Source organism: Rhamphochromis longiceps, linkage group LG12 (genome assembly GCF_057381845.1).
Source record: "Rhamphochromis longiceps isolate RC_006_pf linkage group LG12, R_longiceps_female_GT1.1, whole genome shotgun sequence".
In the NCBI taxonomy this organism is placed as follows: Eukaryota; Metazoa; Chordata; class Actinopteri; order Cichliformes; family Cichlidae; genus Rhamphochromis; species Rhamphochromis longiceps.
In genome coordinates this window covers 43,831,314-43,847,111 of record NC_140568.1, presented here as the reverse complement: position 1 = coordinate 43,847,111, position 15,798 = coordinate 43,831,314, and the positions used below count along the sequence as shown (strand labels likewise).

Sequence of the window (15,798 nt, the reverse complement as noted above, 5' to 3'; positions counted from 1 at the left end):
CATTCATCTGGGATCTAACAGGAATTTATGAGCAAAATAAGCGAATATATTCTCTGGTGGGGTTTGGCAGTTTCACCTTTGGTGCACAGTTTTTACTTTGCTCAGCTTAGCCCTGGGCCATGACAGTGCATGTTTTTGCATTTGACACCTCAAATGAGGGCAAGACTGGAGTGCAACATATCAGACACACTGTGAGTGAATATTTCCAATAGACACGGCACAACCACAGGATGAACCTGCCCTGTATAGTGTGGGACCTGTTTAGGTCTCCTGCAGGGTCGGGTCCCTTTTAAAGCTTAATATGCTGCTGCTCCCTGTCTGTAGCCCACTCTGTGGATAACGACCCTGTTAGTGGGTTTAAGTCCATGTTTCTCCATCCATCAAAGCTCAGATCTGATGTTTTCTTTCCAGTACTGAGGGCGCTGGTGTGGGTGGGTGAAGAACTGTGACTACTGCTGGATAATTCCAGACCTGATGGTGTCCAATTACACTCCCAGTCTCGTGGGCTCATCTGTTCACACAGGATGTGTTTGTTTTGTTCGCCATATTCTCTGTCGGTCTTCTTTGTGAGCAGCATTCTCCTCCTGGAATAGCAGGAAGCTTAGATTCACCTTACGGGTGTGATGATTTACGTCTTTGGAGCTGGAGTTCAGCAGCAGTGCATCTTTTCTGGGCTTCTGTTTGGAAGTTGTTGAGAGGTATTAAAATCCAGTCCTCGTGCAAACCTTTTGGCCACTTAGCTTGAATATTTCTGTCCAATTTTTCAGTGAATACTTTGAAAACAATTAATTTCCCTCATGTTCTGTTTGGTCAGTTGTCTTTTTCTTTGCATTGAGTTCTTCAGCACAAAAGACCAGCAGCCAAAAACGGATCACTTGCGATGTTTGTGGTTACTGCACTGACTCCGAGCATCAACACTGTCAGCTTTAAGCCGTTCTCTGGTTGGTCTTTCTTTGCTGTTCTGAGTTATTTCAGTTATTCATGCTCCGTTAGTTCTTTAACATCAGATCAGATTGATGACTGAATGAACTGCTCCCTTCGAGTGGATCTGTAACCTTTTCACATTCATTTAATTAACATATTAGTCTCACTCACAAGACAGATTACTCAAAGGTTTTTAACTAAAAGTTTTCTCAGGTCCTTCTAAACCTAAGCTTTACTGGCTCACCTCTGGGAGCCTGAACGTTACCGTACAAGCTTCAGCATTCAGAGCCCTGAAACCTTAACCCCGACTCTGATCTCTCTGTGGGCTTCCTCTGAAAACAAGAGACACACAGTTATAATAAAGTCACTTGGAAAGATGGAAACAGCCGATCTGGACTCTCGGTGAAGGCTAAATAGTTTGTATAAATGTTATAAATCACTTCCCCCACTTTTGCAATAAATCTCAGGTGAGATGTGGGTTAATGTTGTTTTCCCCAAATGGGTGACTGAATGAGGGTAACATTTAAACAATTCTTGGGAGAAATGAAACAGAAGGAAACGTATAGAAAAGTTAATTATGAAATATAGTTGCAAGTGAAATAAAACAAACCTCCCTGCAGCCTGAGTGCTGCACAGATGAAGCAGCACTTCAGGATTTACCAGTCCTCCCAGCATTTGGACTCCGGCAATTACCAGGTAGAAGTGGCTGCAACCAGTCGTCTGCTGCTTTCACACAACAGCACACACACATGCCTCTTTTTCTCCGGCATAAAGTAGAGAGAGTGTCAAAATACAGAAAGTCAGTGTGATGTAGTCGAGCTCAAGGTGTGAGGACTCCACTTAGAGTGCGAAGCAATCTCCATCCTGAGCTGGAAGTGGAATTTCAGTTTAATTGGATCTGAGTTATCCTTCAGTCCATTACAGCCCAAAATCAGAGATGTGAGTCGAGCTACATGGACACAATCTGTAAGAGCCTCACTCATCTGAGCAGGATTATTGTGTGTGCTGATTGTGCCACAGCTTCGATGATACTGGGTTTGTTGTTGTGTAGAAGAATTCATTAACTCTAAGCCTTGTGGCTATACTTGCTATCAAGACAGGAGAACATTAACTGGTATGGTTGGTGACGTAAGCCCCGCCCTCTCTTCAACGATGGTCGCTGACAGTGGATGTAGATGGCTTCTTTCACCCCGCTTTGAAACCATCTGTCCAAAATGTGAGCGGTGGCATTCACAGACATGTGACCTCTGTTACTAGTCCATGCCAGTACTTGTCATGGAGCTTAGGTTGGAGTCACTTCTGTGATTATCACGAAGTTCACCCGGACGTATCAAATGCATGAACGCCAGTGTTGTGCAGATGAAAGAAGGCAGTTCCAAAGACGTGTCTTATGTACAGCATTACAGAACAAAAACATCCCAAAATGCACATTTCATTTTTCCTTACAGACCGATGTATTTGACAAACACTCGGAGATTCTTTCTTAATGGTCAGCATGAGCAGAAATAATGAGCAGTCAAAGGTTTAAGAACGTCAGGAGAAAAGTGTTTGTTTATTTCTGAGCTTGATTTCTGATAAAACGCTGATCCCTCTCTATCCTCCTCACCGTATTTGTAATCCAGAGATTTCAGTTCAGCACTCGGGGGACCTGCAGCCATGGAAATGCCCGCGATGTCTGATTAAATAAAAACAAAGTGAGAGGAGTAATCGACAAAGCTGCTCTGGGTTCTGATTTAGATTTGATTTATATGCACAAAAAGAGAGGCCATTCTTAGAAAACAGCTTTGAGGGTCCACTTGACTTTAAGTGTTCATCAGGGGCAAAACAAAACAAAACAACAGCAGTTATTATTATTATTGTTTGAGTGCTAGCGCACACCCTGCCTCGGTGGCTCTGCTTGCATGCGTGCTCTCATTAAGTTTACCATGTTTGCTCACTCGCTCTTTCACAAGGAACAACTATGCTTCATGAGTTATTGCATTATTAATGCACCAACACTAATGAACAGCACATGATACAAACCCTAGCTGCTATCCTGTAGGACATGTTGCTAATGAATGTTCGCTGTCCTTTAGTTTGTCGCTGTAATAAAGCAATAAGTGGATGATGATGATGAAGGTCTACGCAATATTATTGTTGCCAGCGTGTTGAGGTTACCTGTGGTTAATGGCCTTGAAATGGTCCCGGACTGCTGGGAGTTCACCGACTTTCTAACGCGCTCATCTAAACCGTGACAGCTGGGCGAACGAGGAAGTGCTGGAACATTCACTCGGCCTATAAATCCTCTGCGGACTAAAGTGCACCACTACAATTCCCAAGGTAATCCCACCCTTGGGAAGGCATAACAGATGAAGAGTCAACTGTGCTGATCTGAAGTGGCAGAGAGAGAGAGAGAGAGAGAGAGAGAGAGAGAGAGAGAGAGAGAGAGAGAGTGTGTGTGTGTGTGTGTCTCCCTCTTGGTACCACTGTTAAGAGTTAAACAAACAGCATGGGGAAATCCATCAGTCCGCAGGCAGGAATCTGATTTCGATTTGGAACCTAGTGTCGTAATGATCAGTGGGTACGTTTTAGCTTTCGGGCAGACCATCATATGTTCCAGCTGCACATTTGGGCCAAAATCTATATTTCCTAATGTCATTTCTTTCTTTGCGTGCGAGGTTCACTTCCTGTAAATCAGTACTTGCAGTTTGGCTCCAAACAAAGTTCATGTCCTTCATGATGTTGCAGCTAAACTGGATGTGTAGACATTAAAACAATAAAAATAAGTAGAATATTTATTCTATTTTTGGCCCTGCTGGTCCTTCTCACTGCTGCTGCCTGTGGCTCCAGTTATTAGCAGTGACCATGTGATGTCAGTGCTTATAGCAGGAAGTCATGGAAAAGCAGCGATAATCGCCATTAATTATCCCCTAAGTCCCCTGCTGTCACTGTGCTGCTGTGTGTAATGTGTATTGTCTTTTGGCAGCAGTGGCAACTAGGGGTGCAACGATACACAAAATTCACGGTTCGGTTCGGTACTTTGGTGTCACGGTTCGATATTTTTTTGATACAAAAAAATGTTCATGCATTTTTAATTTGTCATTTATTAAAATTATAAATATATATTTTAACTCAAAAGTACAGTTTTTAAATTTAACCCTAACCCTTGTGCGTGTTTTTTATTTTGACAGCGAATGCGCACCTGCGGACCACTTATGTGCAGCCCTGGTTATTTAGCTCGTCATATTGCAGCCACAGAAATTCTTTTGTCCATGAAACCATAAAGCTGCACTTTCTTTTTGCCTTATAGTCTGATTTGTCATAACTTCTCCGTTTTGTGGTAAGCTTTTATTTGGCTGTCACTTCTTCACCCTGACCTGTCTTATTTGGCTCAGCAGAACTGAAATGCTTTTACACACGCACTCACATAAGCTCAGCGATTCTCTGCGCGATCAACCTCTCACATGTTTAAGCTGCGGGAGATTTCACTTGTCATGTTTGCATAGTAAGCTAACGATTAATAAGACGATGTCAGAGGAATTGGTGCACAAATTATCATCACTCACAGATCAGTGCTGTCGCTCTCTATACACAGTTCGCACGATTGCAAAGTGAAAGCAAAAAAACAAGCGCAAATTCAAACGTGATTTCAATATGTCACATATTGGCAGTGGCTCACCGATGCCAATGACATAATTACCCAGGTACATTTCTGAAAGAATGCAAAAGCATTGACATATATTTTTCCTTCCTACAATAGCCCGACAGGCAGGGAAGAGATAGATTTTGGTAGCCCGACTGAAAAAATCGCTAGCTCCGGGACGTCGGGCTAGCGATATTGCAAGCCCTGTATCTAGGGTTGCCAACTCCCTGAAAAATAAATAAGGGACACCTCGTGGCCAGGGCCGGGCAACCCAGTTGTCTTCACCCTTCCCAGTGTGGTAGCTCTTTTTTTGTGTGTGAAATTATTTTTTAACCATTTGACTTGAACTTGATTTAAGCAGATGCATATTCTTTGTGATATGACCATATGGGAAACAAATGATCATTTAGCCATTTATTTTTAGCTCACAATGACAACATTAACACAGTAAAACAGGTCTCTTTCTTAAACAGAAGCCTGTCATGCTTAACTTTTGAGAATATAAGTAAATCTTTCTTTAAAAGAACTCTGTCCTGCTTAACTTAAAATTATATAAATTAATAGAAAGCAATAGAACGAAAAATATTCTTGTAACTGTGCACATTTAGTGCATTTAGTACAGTTGGCTTCAGTTGAGGTATTATTTCAGCTTTTCTAAAGCTAATCAGCTGCTCCTGTTTGTAAACCCACTTGTTGCCATGATTACGCATCTTAACTCATCATCATTATTCATCTATGTATTACTTTTATGTATTAGTGATCTATTTGTTGTAATCATCTATCCTTGCTGTTGTTTATTACACAAAATAAATTATATTATTACACTTCTGGCCACATAGCCCTGATATTCACTGCACATGCCCATATTAACCTTAACCAGAGGGTTAAAAAAAAACAAACCAGTGTTTACATACCATATCTGCTTCTGCCGTGGCCTGGCGGACAAAAAATTGGTAAAGGGTTCCCCAAGCTTTCATGCCCCTCATGTTCTTCATGTGCCCACCACTAGAAGCATGCCTATGGAAAAAGTGCGCCAGCACACAGTGCAGTGCGCTTTATAGTGCACTTTTCCAGCCAGGTGTTTTCCTTTTCCCAGTCCTCCCTGTACTTTTGCAGCCTTTTTTTTTCTTTCTCTGAGCGAACAAACATTGCTGCTCTAATGCTGGGCTCACACTGTGCGATTTTTGGCCCATTTTGAGACGATTTTTGAGTCGTGCGACCGATTTGGTGATCGGCCCAATTTTGGCCTTCATCGTGCATCGTGTAGTATACGTGGGGTAACGAGAAGCGATTAACACCTCACGACCAGCTCCCGATCATCAATCGCTCGTGAGGGTGTCACCGCAGCTGCTCACGCGCAAACACGTAAACGTCGGTGAAAAAGACGGAGCAGCACAGCTGTGCAGCGTGTGATCTGGACACAAGCGATGGAGGCACAACTTGTAGAACTTTGGAAAGCTCATCCGAGCCTTTTCGATGTGGCATCACAAAATTATCACGACCACAACAACCGTGAAAATAGTTGGATTTACACTGCTGCTCAATCACAGCTGCCTGATCAATGTTTTTCATTAGCAATTTAGCAAAGTTGATGTGGTGGTGGTGTGTCTGTGTGAGTGAAAGACAGAGAGAGAAAGAGCGACAGATTTTCTGTTATAACCTTCATGTTATGGACGCACAGTGTGCCGTCCGAGACTTGCACCGCAGTGTCGGCGTTTGTTTCCCTGTTGGCCATGCTTCTTGTTGTGGTCATCTGTTGTCTTCCGGTATTTTCTCCGTAAGCGACCTTTCCTCGACCAATGAGATGAGCGGTAATCTGACTTGTCATACTCGAATTGTCATAAGTGTGCTGTCAGCTCATTGGTCACAAAGCAGGAGAGGGGCTGGGAATTATGTTTTCAAACAAAGTGTTAATTCCATTAAGTTATAGACTACTTTTGATTCTCACTGTATTACGGGACAAAGTGCGTCCCTTATTAGCTCAATACGGGACTCGTACTTTTGTTTCGAAATACGGGACGATTCCGTTTTTTAAGGGACGGTTGGCAACCCTACCTGTATCTGATTGAGGAATCACTCATCTTTGGAAAAGAGAGTTTATTACAGAGAAATGGCTCTTTCCAAAATAAAAGCTATACTATCCGCTTCTTCTGGGCTATATTCTCAGCAGCATAAGGAGAATCATGTGCTAACAGCTGTCTAAATGACTCGGCTAAAGTTAGTAGCATGCTTGCTTTTTTTTGTCTGCTTCCACTTGTCTTTGCACTAGGATGATGTCGGTGTAAATGTGCAGTCATATTCGTTGTGTTCCCACTAGTGCTTTCAGGTTAATCTCGTTGAAATGACCTTAACGCCACAACACGGCAAATCTCCGTTAACGAGCTACCGCCGATTGCTCCGTGCATGGGGCTAGACGGCCAACACGTTAACGAGCTAACTGCGCTAGCACACTAGTTCACACCAATGTAATTGAGCATTGCGTGGCACATCCAACATACTGTTTTACTTTAGTCCATGACTCGCTTACCTTCAGGGTCATACGTCACATGAAAACCAAAATAATTCCAAACGCCAGATCTGAATGAGGGTGGGGGAGGTGCCCTGCGCTCTTCCTTCTGACTATGCTGTCTGTGTTGAGCGCTCAGTGGATCTGCGCTCGACAGTGCAGCCTAGGCGGAGTAGTCGAACACAGATTCACTGAGCGCTCAACACAGACAGCATCGTCAGAAGGAAAATTGATAAAATAAATTACAAATGTTGTATTGTTCGATACATATGCGTACCGAACCGAAAGCACTGTATTGAACGGTTCAATATCGATACGAATATCGTTGCACCCCTAGTGGCAACACGTATCACTGATGTGCACACGTGACACACGTGACACGTTTAAACGTAGAGATGGGCCGAGATGCATACAGATCTGTCCTACATAAAGTATCCCTCCTCTGTATGTAAATGGCTCTACGTCTCACTCGAGCCCTCAGCACAGCATCATTTGTTGCACATATTTGTCACTTGTGGTCTCATAATGTCCATCCGTCTGTGCTTAATCACCGCACTGCTCCTTGGTTTGTGGTCAGCAGTCGAGATCTTGGATGATGTCGTTGTAGCTAAAACAAACTGCAGTTATAAAGTGAAAAGATTACAGATGAAAACATGTTTTGTTATTGTAGGAACTATGAAGATGACTCAGCATGATAAAGAAATGTTCATTGATAATATTTTCATTGTTCTCTTCTGGCAGATAATGCACAGTTAACTTTTTAAACATTACTTTTTGTTTTTGGTTATAAGTTTAGCATTTCATCCTCACACAAAATTAGTTTTATTTCATAGAATAAATTTCCATTTTTAACTTGTTTAATTTTTTTTAATATACTTTTCCACACAACATTTTCCCCTGACGCCTTTCATTGAGATGCGAGGAGACGTTTTGTTTTCAGCGTCCTCATCTTTGTATTTGTTGTGGTAACATTCATCGTTTCTCCCGGCAGGTTACGCTCCGGTCACAGGAATGTGCCACCCAGTCCGGAGCTGCACCCTGAACCACGAAGACGGCTTCTCCTCCGCCTTTGTTGTGGCTCATGAGACCGGACACGTGTGAGTTCCTCGTTTTCATCTTTGGACAAAATGCCAGAGGTTGTTTACTAAGCATGTGTCCATGAACTCAGCCCTTGTTCATTATCTTCTCCTTTTCTCCACATTTCCTGCAACATATGAAATAAGGATAAACAAACTCACATCAGCTGGAAGCATTAAAAAGTTATTAAAACCTGCCGTTCTCTGAAAGGCAGAATTAAGCACATATTGAGTAAATGCACAATAACAGACTGCACAGTGGATAAGCTGCGTTTAGCTTCATGTTGCTGGGCAACAAATTAAACTGGCTGGCTGAGTGTGGTTTGCTCATTAACGTGACACAGTGAGGGCCGTTTGGTTGGTGTGTCCAAATCACCTGGAATAGCTGCTTTGAAAAGTGGCGTTAATTTTATCGTAGCATCAATAAAGATTTTTTTTTGTCTGTGTAAACAAACCGACCAATCAAATGAAGCTGTAGCGCTGTAATGAAATCTCTGCACATTTCCAAATGTCCAAACTCTGAGTGTGGAGTTTAAAAACAAATGTAAAAAAATAGAGAAAGAAACTCACAACGTGGTCGTTTTTGTAATTAATACTAAAATTATATATTGTGTGTGTGTGAGGGAGTGCATGCACATGCATATGCGTGTTTGTGGCTTCCAGAACAGTTGGTGTCTTACATGTAAGGTGTTTATGGGAGATTTGTAAATTGTAGCTACAGAAAATAGCCAAGGTCGCACCATCCCTGATGGCTCCTGTGCTGCTGAATGATAAATACTGATGAAAAGAAGTGGTGGGAAAAGATATTCTGGAAAAAGAAAAAAAGAAGGGCTGAAACAAAAGTCCTGTGGCGAATATCAAATTGGTCTTTATAATTTGTCATTTGTACACTGTTAAGGTTCAAAATTGAGGAGGGAGAGTACAAACCACTCTTGGTCCAGAAGGTCTTTGGTCAAACAATGATTTTAATGAACACACGTGTGGGAAGACACTCTGTACGCAGACAGCCAGTAGTCCTCGACTTAATCAAAGCATGAACAGATATTTTATAGCATCAGGGTTTGTTTACTGACGCCCCTTCATGCGTCACCGGTACATTTTATACATAGATCAGATCAACACCAGAATGACTTTTCACCTAGAAAATCATCTTCTATTTTCATGGCTTGGTACTTTCCGTTCTTATCTTAAAATGAATTGTTCCTCTTTCTTGCCGAGACAACAAGGACGGTTCCTCTAAATAAATTTAACTAATGTGTGTGTATGTGTTGACCTCACATGCTCTTTGTGTCACCTCTTCACCTACTGTCTGTGTCTCGTCCTCAAATGCTCCTCAAAATAACCTGCACTTAGACTCTGCTTTCGGTTTCAGTTCTGCAAAAGGCACACTCTGCAAACCTGCAACTTCCTGTCAGCCTGCAACTTAGTCTCTCTGAAAGACACACACTGTTTAAACATCTGAATGCAATATAAACTCCAGATTATATTATTAATGCAATGGTAATGATGACAATTATTTAACAATAGCAGTAAAATAATTTCCCTGCTCCACACTCCCTCTCTCGACCTCTGGAACACCAGAGGTCGCAATACATTGTGTCCTCGCTCAGACCCTCTCTGGTGGTCTCGGACCTCGAGATCTCCAGGATCCTCGTCCCTCCTGTGGTCGCCGAGATCTTCTGCAAAGGAAACAAAACACCTTTTCCTGCACCTCCCTAACCTATCCTATCTGGGACTCTTTAATCAAAAGCCTGATCCTAATTATCTTCTTAACTTATTGACTTATATGTATATATATTCTTCAACGTTACTCATCCCTTTAAACTCTTTAAGCCCTGCTTTCACGTCCGGTTGCTCGCTCTATTTTTCCCTTATCTGATCATCAACATCCTGTGCACAAATTGTCGCTGCTGCAAGTTCCTCTACTCCAAAAGAAAACAACCACTTTAATCAATTAAGTTTAAGCATATAAGCAATTACTCCTGTATACATTTCATCATAGCTAAATGCTGCCTTGAAACAATTCCTATGTGTTAACTTCATTTTGGTATAGCCTTTTTATTTCATTTTGCTCCTTTTAATGTAACCATACCTTCTAATTCTAGTTTATCAGACTTAACCAAAATATATGCTTTCCTTCCTCTTTGGTCCTTCTTTAAGTTCAGTCAAAAAGCTAAATGAATTTGAGGCCTTTTGCCTGGAATCAATACTGTCATGTGTGTTTCTTAACTCTGTGTCTGTAAGCGTGTGCAATCCTTCATGAACTCATATTATCCTCACAGTAGATTGGCTAATCATAGCGCTAGCCAAAGGCTCGTGACCCTCCAGAGACAAATTTGAGCCACAACTCCTTTAAAAGCACAAAATGCAATATGTATAAAAATCATTTCTATTTATAAGCTCCCCCTTTATCCTAAAAATACCTCCTATGTAATATCTGTATGTGTAAGCCTACATTATAACCACTACTTCTAGAAATCAAAAAGAAATCAAAGCTGTTCTACCCCTTCAACCCTCACTAATTTTCCCTCTAAGAATTTATTCACAGCTTTGAAAAACCGGCATTGTATCTTCTAAACAGGATTCAGTTCTGTCATGGTCCTGGGCCATGTTGGCCCAGTATTCTTGGTTCCTTGTATTTTCGCTCCTTATTTAGGCCAGGTTTTCTGAGGTGTCCTGTTGTGGTGTTCCCTAAGTGTTTTTTCCCTTTGTGACTCTTACCCCCTTGTGCCCCTCTGTCTATTTATGAGCTCTCGTCTCTCTTTGTGTTTATTCCATGTTTCCCCCAGCCTGTTATGTCTGTGTTCTCCCCGTGCTTTCTCTCCTCCTGTCTGAACCTCTGTGTACTTCCTGTTTTACTTTGACAGTCTCTCGTCAGTATGCGTAATGTTGTGTTCACTCCTGCCCTGTCTCGTTATGTTTATCAGTGTCACCTGTGTTCCCCACCTGTGTGTAATCTCCCTGTGTTCTCTGTGTGTATTTACCCGGACCTCCCTGCCTCCTCGTTTCTGGTTTGTGTTGTTAGCTTACCCAGTTTAGGTTTCCGGTTTCTTGTTTTTCCACCAGTGCTGTTTTGTGCCCACCGTTGTAAATAAATATTCACCTGCACCAGAGCTGCCGCCTTTTGGGTCCTTTTCTACAACTCCACACGGCTTGCCTCGCAAACCGTGACAAGTTCACTTTTAATCCTTTAACCTTAACTTAAAAATAACAGTTTCAGTTTTACCATATCCAAATGATCAAAAACCCAAAAGGTCCTGAAATGATCCTAAATTATTAAACAATTAAATTATTAAACCCTAAACCCCCCTTTATCTTGATACATTTCATGTGTCAAGATACTATACAAAACTTAAAAATGCTCAGTTTCCCCACTCATGATCCAATCTATGTCATAAAAATAAACTTAAAACAGAACAGTTATCAGTCATGTGTTTCTTCAATTAATGGTAACTGAGTTACATCAAAAAATATTTCCCCTTTGGCATTTGGCATTCTCCCAACAATATACTATAATCCCATAATCTAACCCCAGTCAACAAAACAAAACAGAAATTTTCTCTGGTAAAAACAAATTGTTTGTCCACATTAATTCATCCTCACTCACATTCAGTCACACATTCACTCACATGCAGTCACACCATGTATTTGCTGATAGTGGAGCTTCCCGCGTCAGATTCTCCACCCTCAGCAAAATGAGCTCAGTCATTTTTTATTTTCCATAGGAAAATATTTCTTTATGCTTTTGGACTGGATTGACTCGCATAAAATCCTTTTTACAGGGACTTACGACCTGAATTGTCCCCAGGTAGCTTTTTCCTCAGCCAATTGTAATCTGGAAAGCCGCCTTATATTTGCTCTTCCCGAGAATTTTCAGCGCCGTTATTCACTGTTGCAGGCCTGCTTAAAACAGAAATGAAAAAATAGAGCTGATTGTTAGCTCATAAAAACAAAACAAAATCACCTGACAGGTTTTCTTAAAGTGCACTGTTACAAAATAATGGGCCCCTCCCAGACATGTCCATGTTTCCTAAAACTCCCTCTATTAAAAACAAAAACACCAACCCAAACCTAACTGACAAAATCAACCCATCACCACAACAACCTTAAACACACAAGTCTTGCCACCACATAATTTCACCTCCTCAATACACCGAAAGTCTCATTAAAACCACACAATTTGCAAACAAAAATCACCCCCTTTAACATACTTAAATTCAGCATAAAACCCCCTTGCGACAACGTATAATCACTAAACTATAAACTATTTCCTACCCAAATCTATACTTCTCTTGTCTGCCATGCTTCCTCGTCTGAAAGTCACTTCCTCAGTCACACACACACACACACACACACACACAGGAAGTTCCTTCGTCACCACTCACTCCAACTAATTTGCATACTGAGTCATCTCTCAATGAGTTGCTGTAACAACAGAAACATATGTTTAAACATCACCAACTCATTAAATCATTTTATTTCTTCCAACAGTGATCACTAGTGTTGATCACTCAGTACGAGAGCACTCCTAAGTCACTCTTTTAAAACTACTTTAATCACTTTTTGTTTTCATAACTCACTCCCTTTGTCATATGGCTTCTTATATTCCTCAATTACAAACTCAAATGCATTTTATTAAACATTCACACCATTGTATCATTCATACAAAATAGCAAGCTGTTCTTCATTGCATATGTTTGTGTTCTTAGCCAGGTTTAATCAGTGTCTATGCATTAAACTCCATGAGCTTGTCTTGTCTTTATAAGGTTAATGCATTTTCTGTTTGTGTGTGTGAATTTGCATATGTTGCTTTTGCAGTGTGTCAGACTCCTTCATAATTTTGCCTTTAAACAGTCAATTTTCTCCTCCCCAAATTTACTAACCCAAATTCTGATTTCCTACCTTAAATAGCAGCATTCCTTGTCCTCAGCCAGAAGGTAGGGCTCCACTTGCCACTTACCCCCTCTGCCTCAGCCCAGCGGCTTTACCCGTCAGGTCCCGTCTTCTTACTGAAGCCGAGTAATCGTGACTGTGCCTGCCTTAGGTTGTCCCAGGGTTTCGAGGTGGGATCTTACCCGTCATGGGCTATCCAGCCTTCCATACTCGCCTGATACGGGGCCCAAGTGGGCAGGGGAGGGAACACACTGGCTCTGGAAATTAAAGGAGTGTAAGCTGCTTCCTTCATTGCATCTTATATTAAACTATCTCACTTCTGACTCCTTCCTAGAATAATTTCACATATGGCACTTTGTGTATGTGTGTTTTCTATTCATTAATGTAATTGTCAGTTATTTTCTCTCTTCATTTTACCTTCTTTTGTTTGTTTGTGACGTTCTACTTTAGTTCTACTAAACCTTGATGTAAAAACAATACTCCCTTATTTCACGCACACACTCTGCATTTTGCCTACGCACACACTTCTCTCTCAGACTTCCTCTGTTCACACACCACCTTGCACTCACTCTACTATCAACTTTCATAGTGTTATTATTATTTAGTATTTTGTACACCTCACACAGAATCATTCAAATCGAGTACTCACAGCATTCACATCACAACCTTCAACTTTCACTTTCAATCCTGCAAGACGCAGAGATGGACATCTCCTTCACCTAACATAAAACTAAATTACCATATCAACATACAATTACTGAAATTCAAACTCAAATACACCGTCTGTTTTAATAAAGTCAAAGAGTAAACAGGTGTACCAAGTGTATGTACTTATGTGTTTTAAACTGAAAGAAAAAGAAACTCAAACTCTTATAACATCACTCATGCCTTTCTCAAATTAAAAACACTTTCAAACTTTAAAACCTCCTACTTTACATCACCAAAGAAATACCTCTCACACCTTTATTCATCATGTCAAAGCTTTCTCCATTTTGCACAGCCTGCCACATGTTTAACAAAAAAATCGCTGCCCGAGAAGGCTCCCACATATCAAGGTGGTCGTTCTCACAAATTTCCAGCAGACCCTCAAATAAACAAAAACAACGACCCAGGCAGGCTTCCAGTTCAGCCTCCTCAATTTCTATGCACACCGAAAACTCATGGGGAGATTCTTCTGTCTCCCCGTGTCCTACACAATTCACCTCCAGATGATCCCCTACAATTGAAATTTCAGTGTGGAATGACGCAGAGATTAACATTCCCTTATTTATTTACTATATGTAACCTGAATTTTTCTCTCTCTTATCAAATAACAAAGGTTATCTTTAAAATTTGTTATTGAACTACTAATTAAGTTGCTTTTTATGGTATCAATGGTAAACTACCCCTAAAAAGTCCACTTCATTGCGTGTTCATTGAGTTACTTCTATTAAGGCTATTTAACAAGTTCAATTTACACATATTCATTAATCTGTCACGCTTATTAGTGGCTCATGGTTACTTAAAACCTATGTCTGACTTGACCACAGAGTTAGAGCATCATTCAATCCTCTCAGGATGACCACTCCACTTACTCTGCATCCAGTCAGCTCATTAATTAACAACACTTTCAGACTGTAACCCTTTTATTTTTTGTTTATGCCTTCAAATCCACCTTAAATCTTCTTACCTAAACGTTGGTTTTAAACACAAACAATTCTTATATTCTATTTTGAAACGCTGTCACCATTCATATATTTACAATGTTATCATTTACTAAGCCAGCATTTTAATCGCAGACATTTATCCACATTTGCAAACAATAGTTATAGGGCTGAATAATCACACAAAACCGAAAGCATAGTCCTCTCATGCGCTCTGCATCAGCTGCCTCATTTGCATGCACACACACTCTCCATCTAAAAATGGCAGCAGGCAGTCAGTGCATTACTGACTCGACACACAGAGATCTCTCACACCAAATTTTCTTATTCTATATTACAACGACGTCTTATATTTACAACCACTGTCAGATCTGTCAGCTTTAGCGCCTACACAATTTTAGACAAATTTAAAATAACCGCCCAGCGGATAAACTCCCTGAGTTTTTTGCGACCAATTAACCAGTATCAAGACTTTAACTGTTTCTGGCCTCATTTCTAAAATCCCTAAATCAATTTAAAAGCGTCAACCAACCCAAACTTTGAAGTTTTAGGTTAAAGTTACACGCCCGAAGTCCAACTTCTTCTGACCAAAAAAGCGCAGGTACCGTTCCAAACGGTAAGGAGACTCTAACTCCTAGCTTAATTCCAGGATGCCCTGTACCCCACAGTTAAGCCAAACTGAACTAACCCTGTTCGCCGACAGGTCAATGTCGCGCGTCCACGACAAGGAGGGAGCGTAACCTCCGGGCTCTGCGCTTCCTAGAACCCCCTCGGTTCCGTTCTAAAATAATTTATAATACTTTGAAACAACAATCAACACCCAAAACAAGTGTATAACTGAGGCAGGTGCAGCCTAGTGGTCAATGGAGACTCCAACTCACAAAATGACCGCTCAGGTCCACTCTTATGACCAAATTTGGACTCTAACCAACAAAATAACCAATTCCCTACCAAACTACTTGAGACTCTAACTCAATTTCTTTGGGACTTCAACCCAGTATTTAAACTTTTCTTATCAGACTCTTAACTACTTTCATTTCTTCTTAGCAGAACTCTAACTGCATCAACTCATGAAATTTTCATCAAAATCAAAACAGACATCCACCAGTAACTTTAGTGAGTAGACTTAAATTT

General features: G+C 41.0%; 1 protein-coding gene across 2 annotated transcripts in view; it reads left to right on the top strand.

Moving 5' to 3' along the window:
• The window catches only part of adamts3 (ADAM metallopeptidase with thrombospondin type 1 motif, 3), a 152,975-nt gene that overhangs the window by 77,120 nt on the left and 60,057 nt on the right, over positions 1-15,798 (top strand). For both annotated transcript variants that reach the window (XM_085426493.1, XM_085426492.1), the window contains exon 8: positions 8,044-8,149. In XM_085426493.1, coding sequence (XP_085282619.1) covers positions 8,044-8,149 — 106 coding nt within the window. The remainder of the gene's footprint in view (positions 1-8,043; positions 8,150-15,798) is intronic.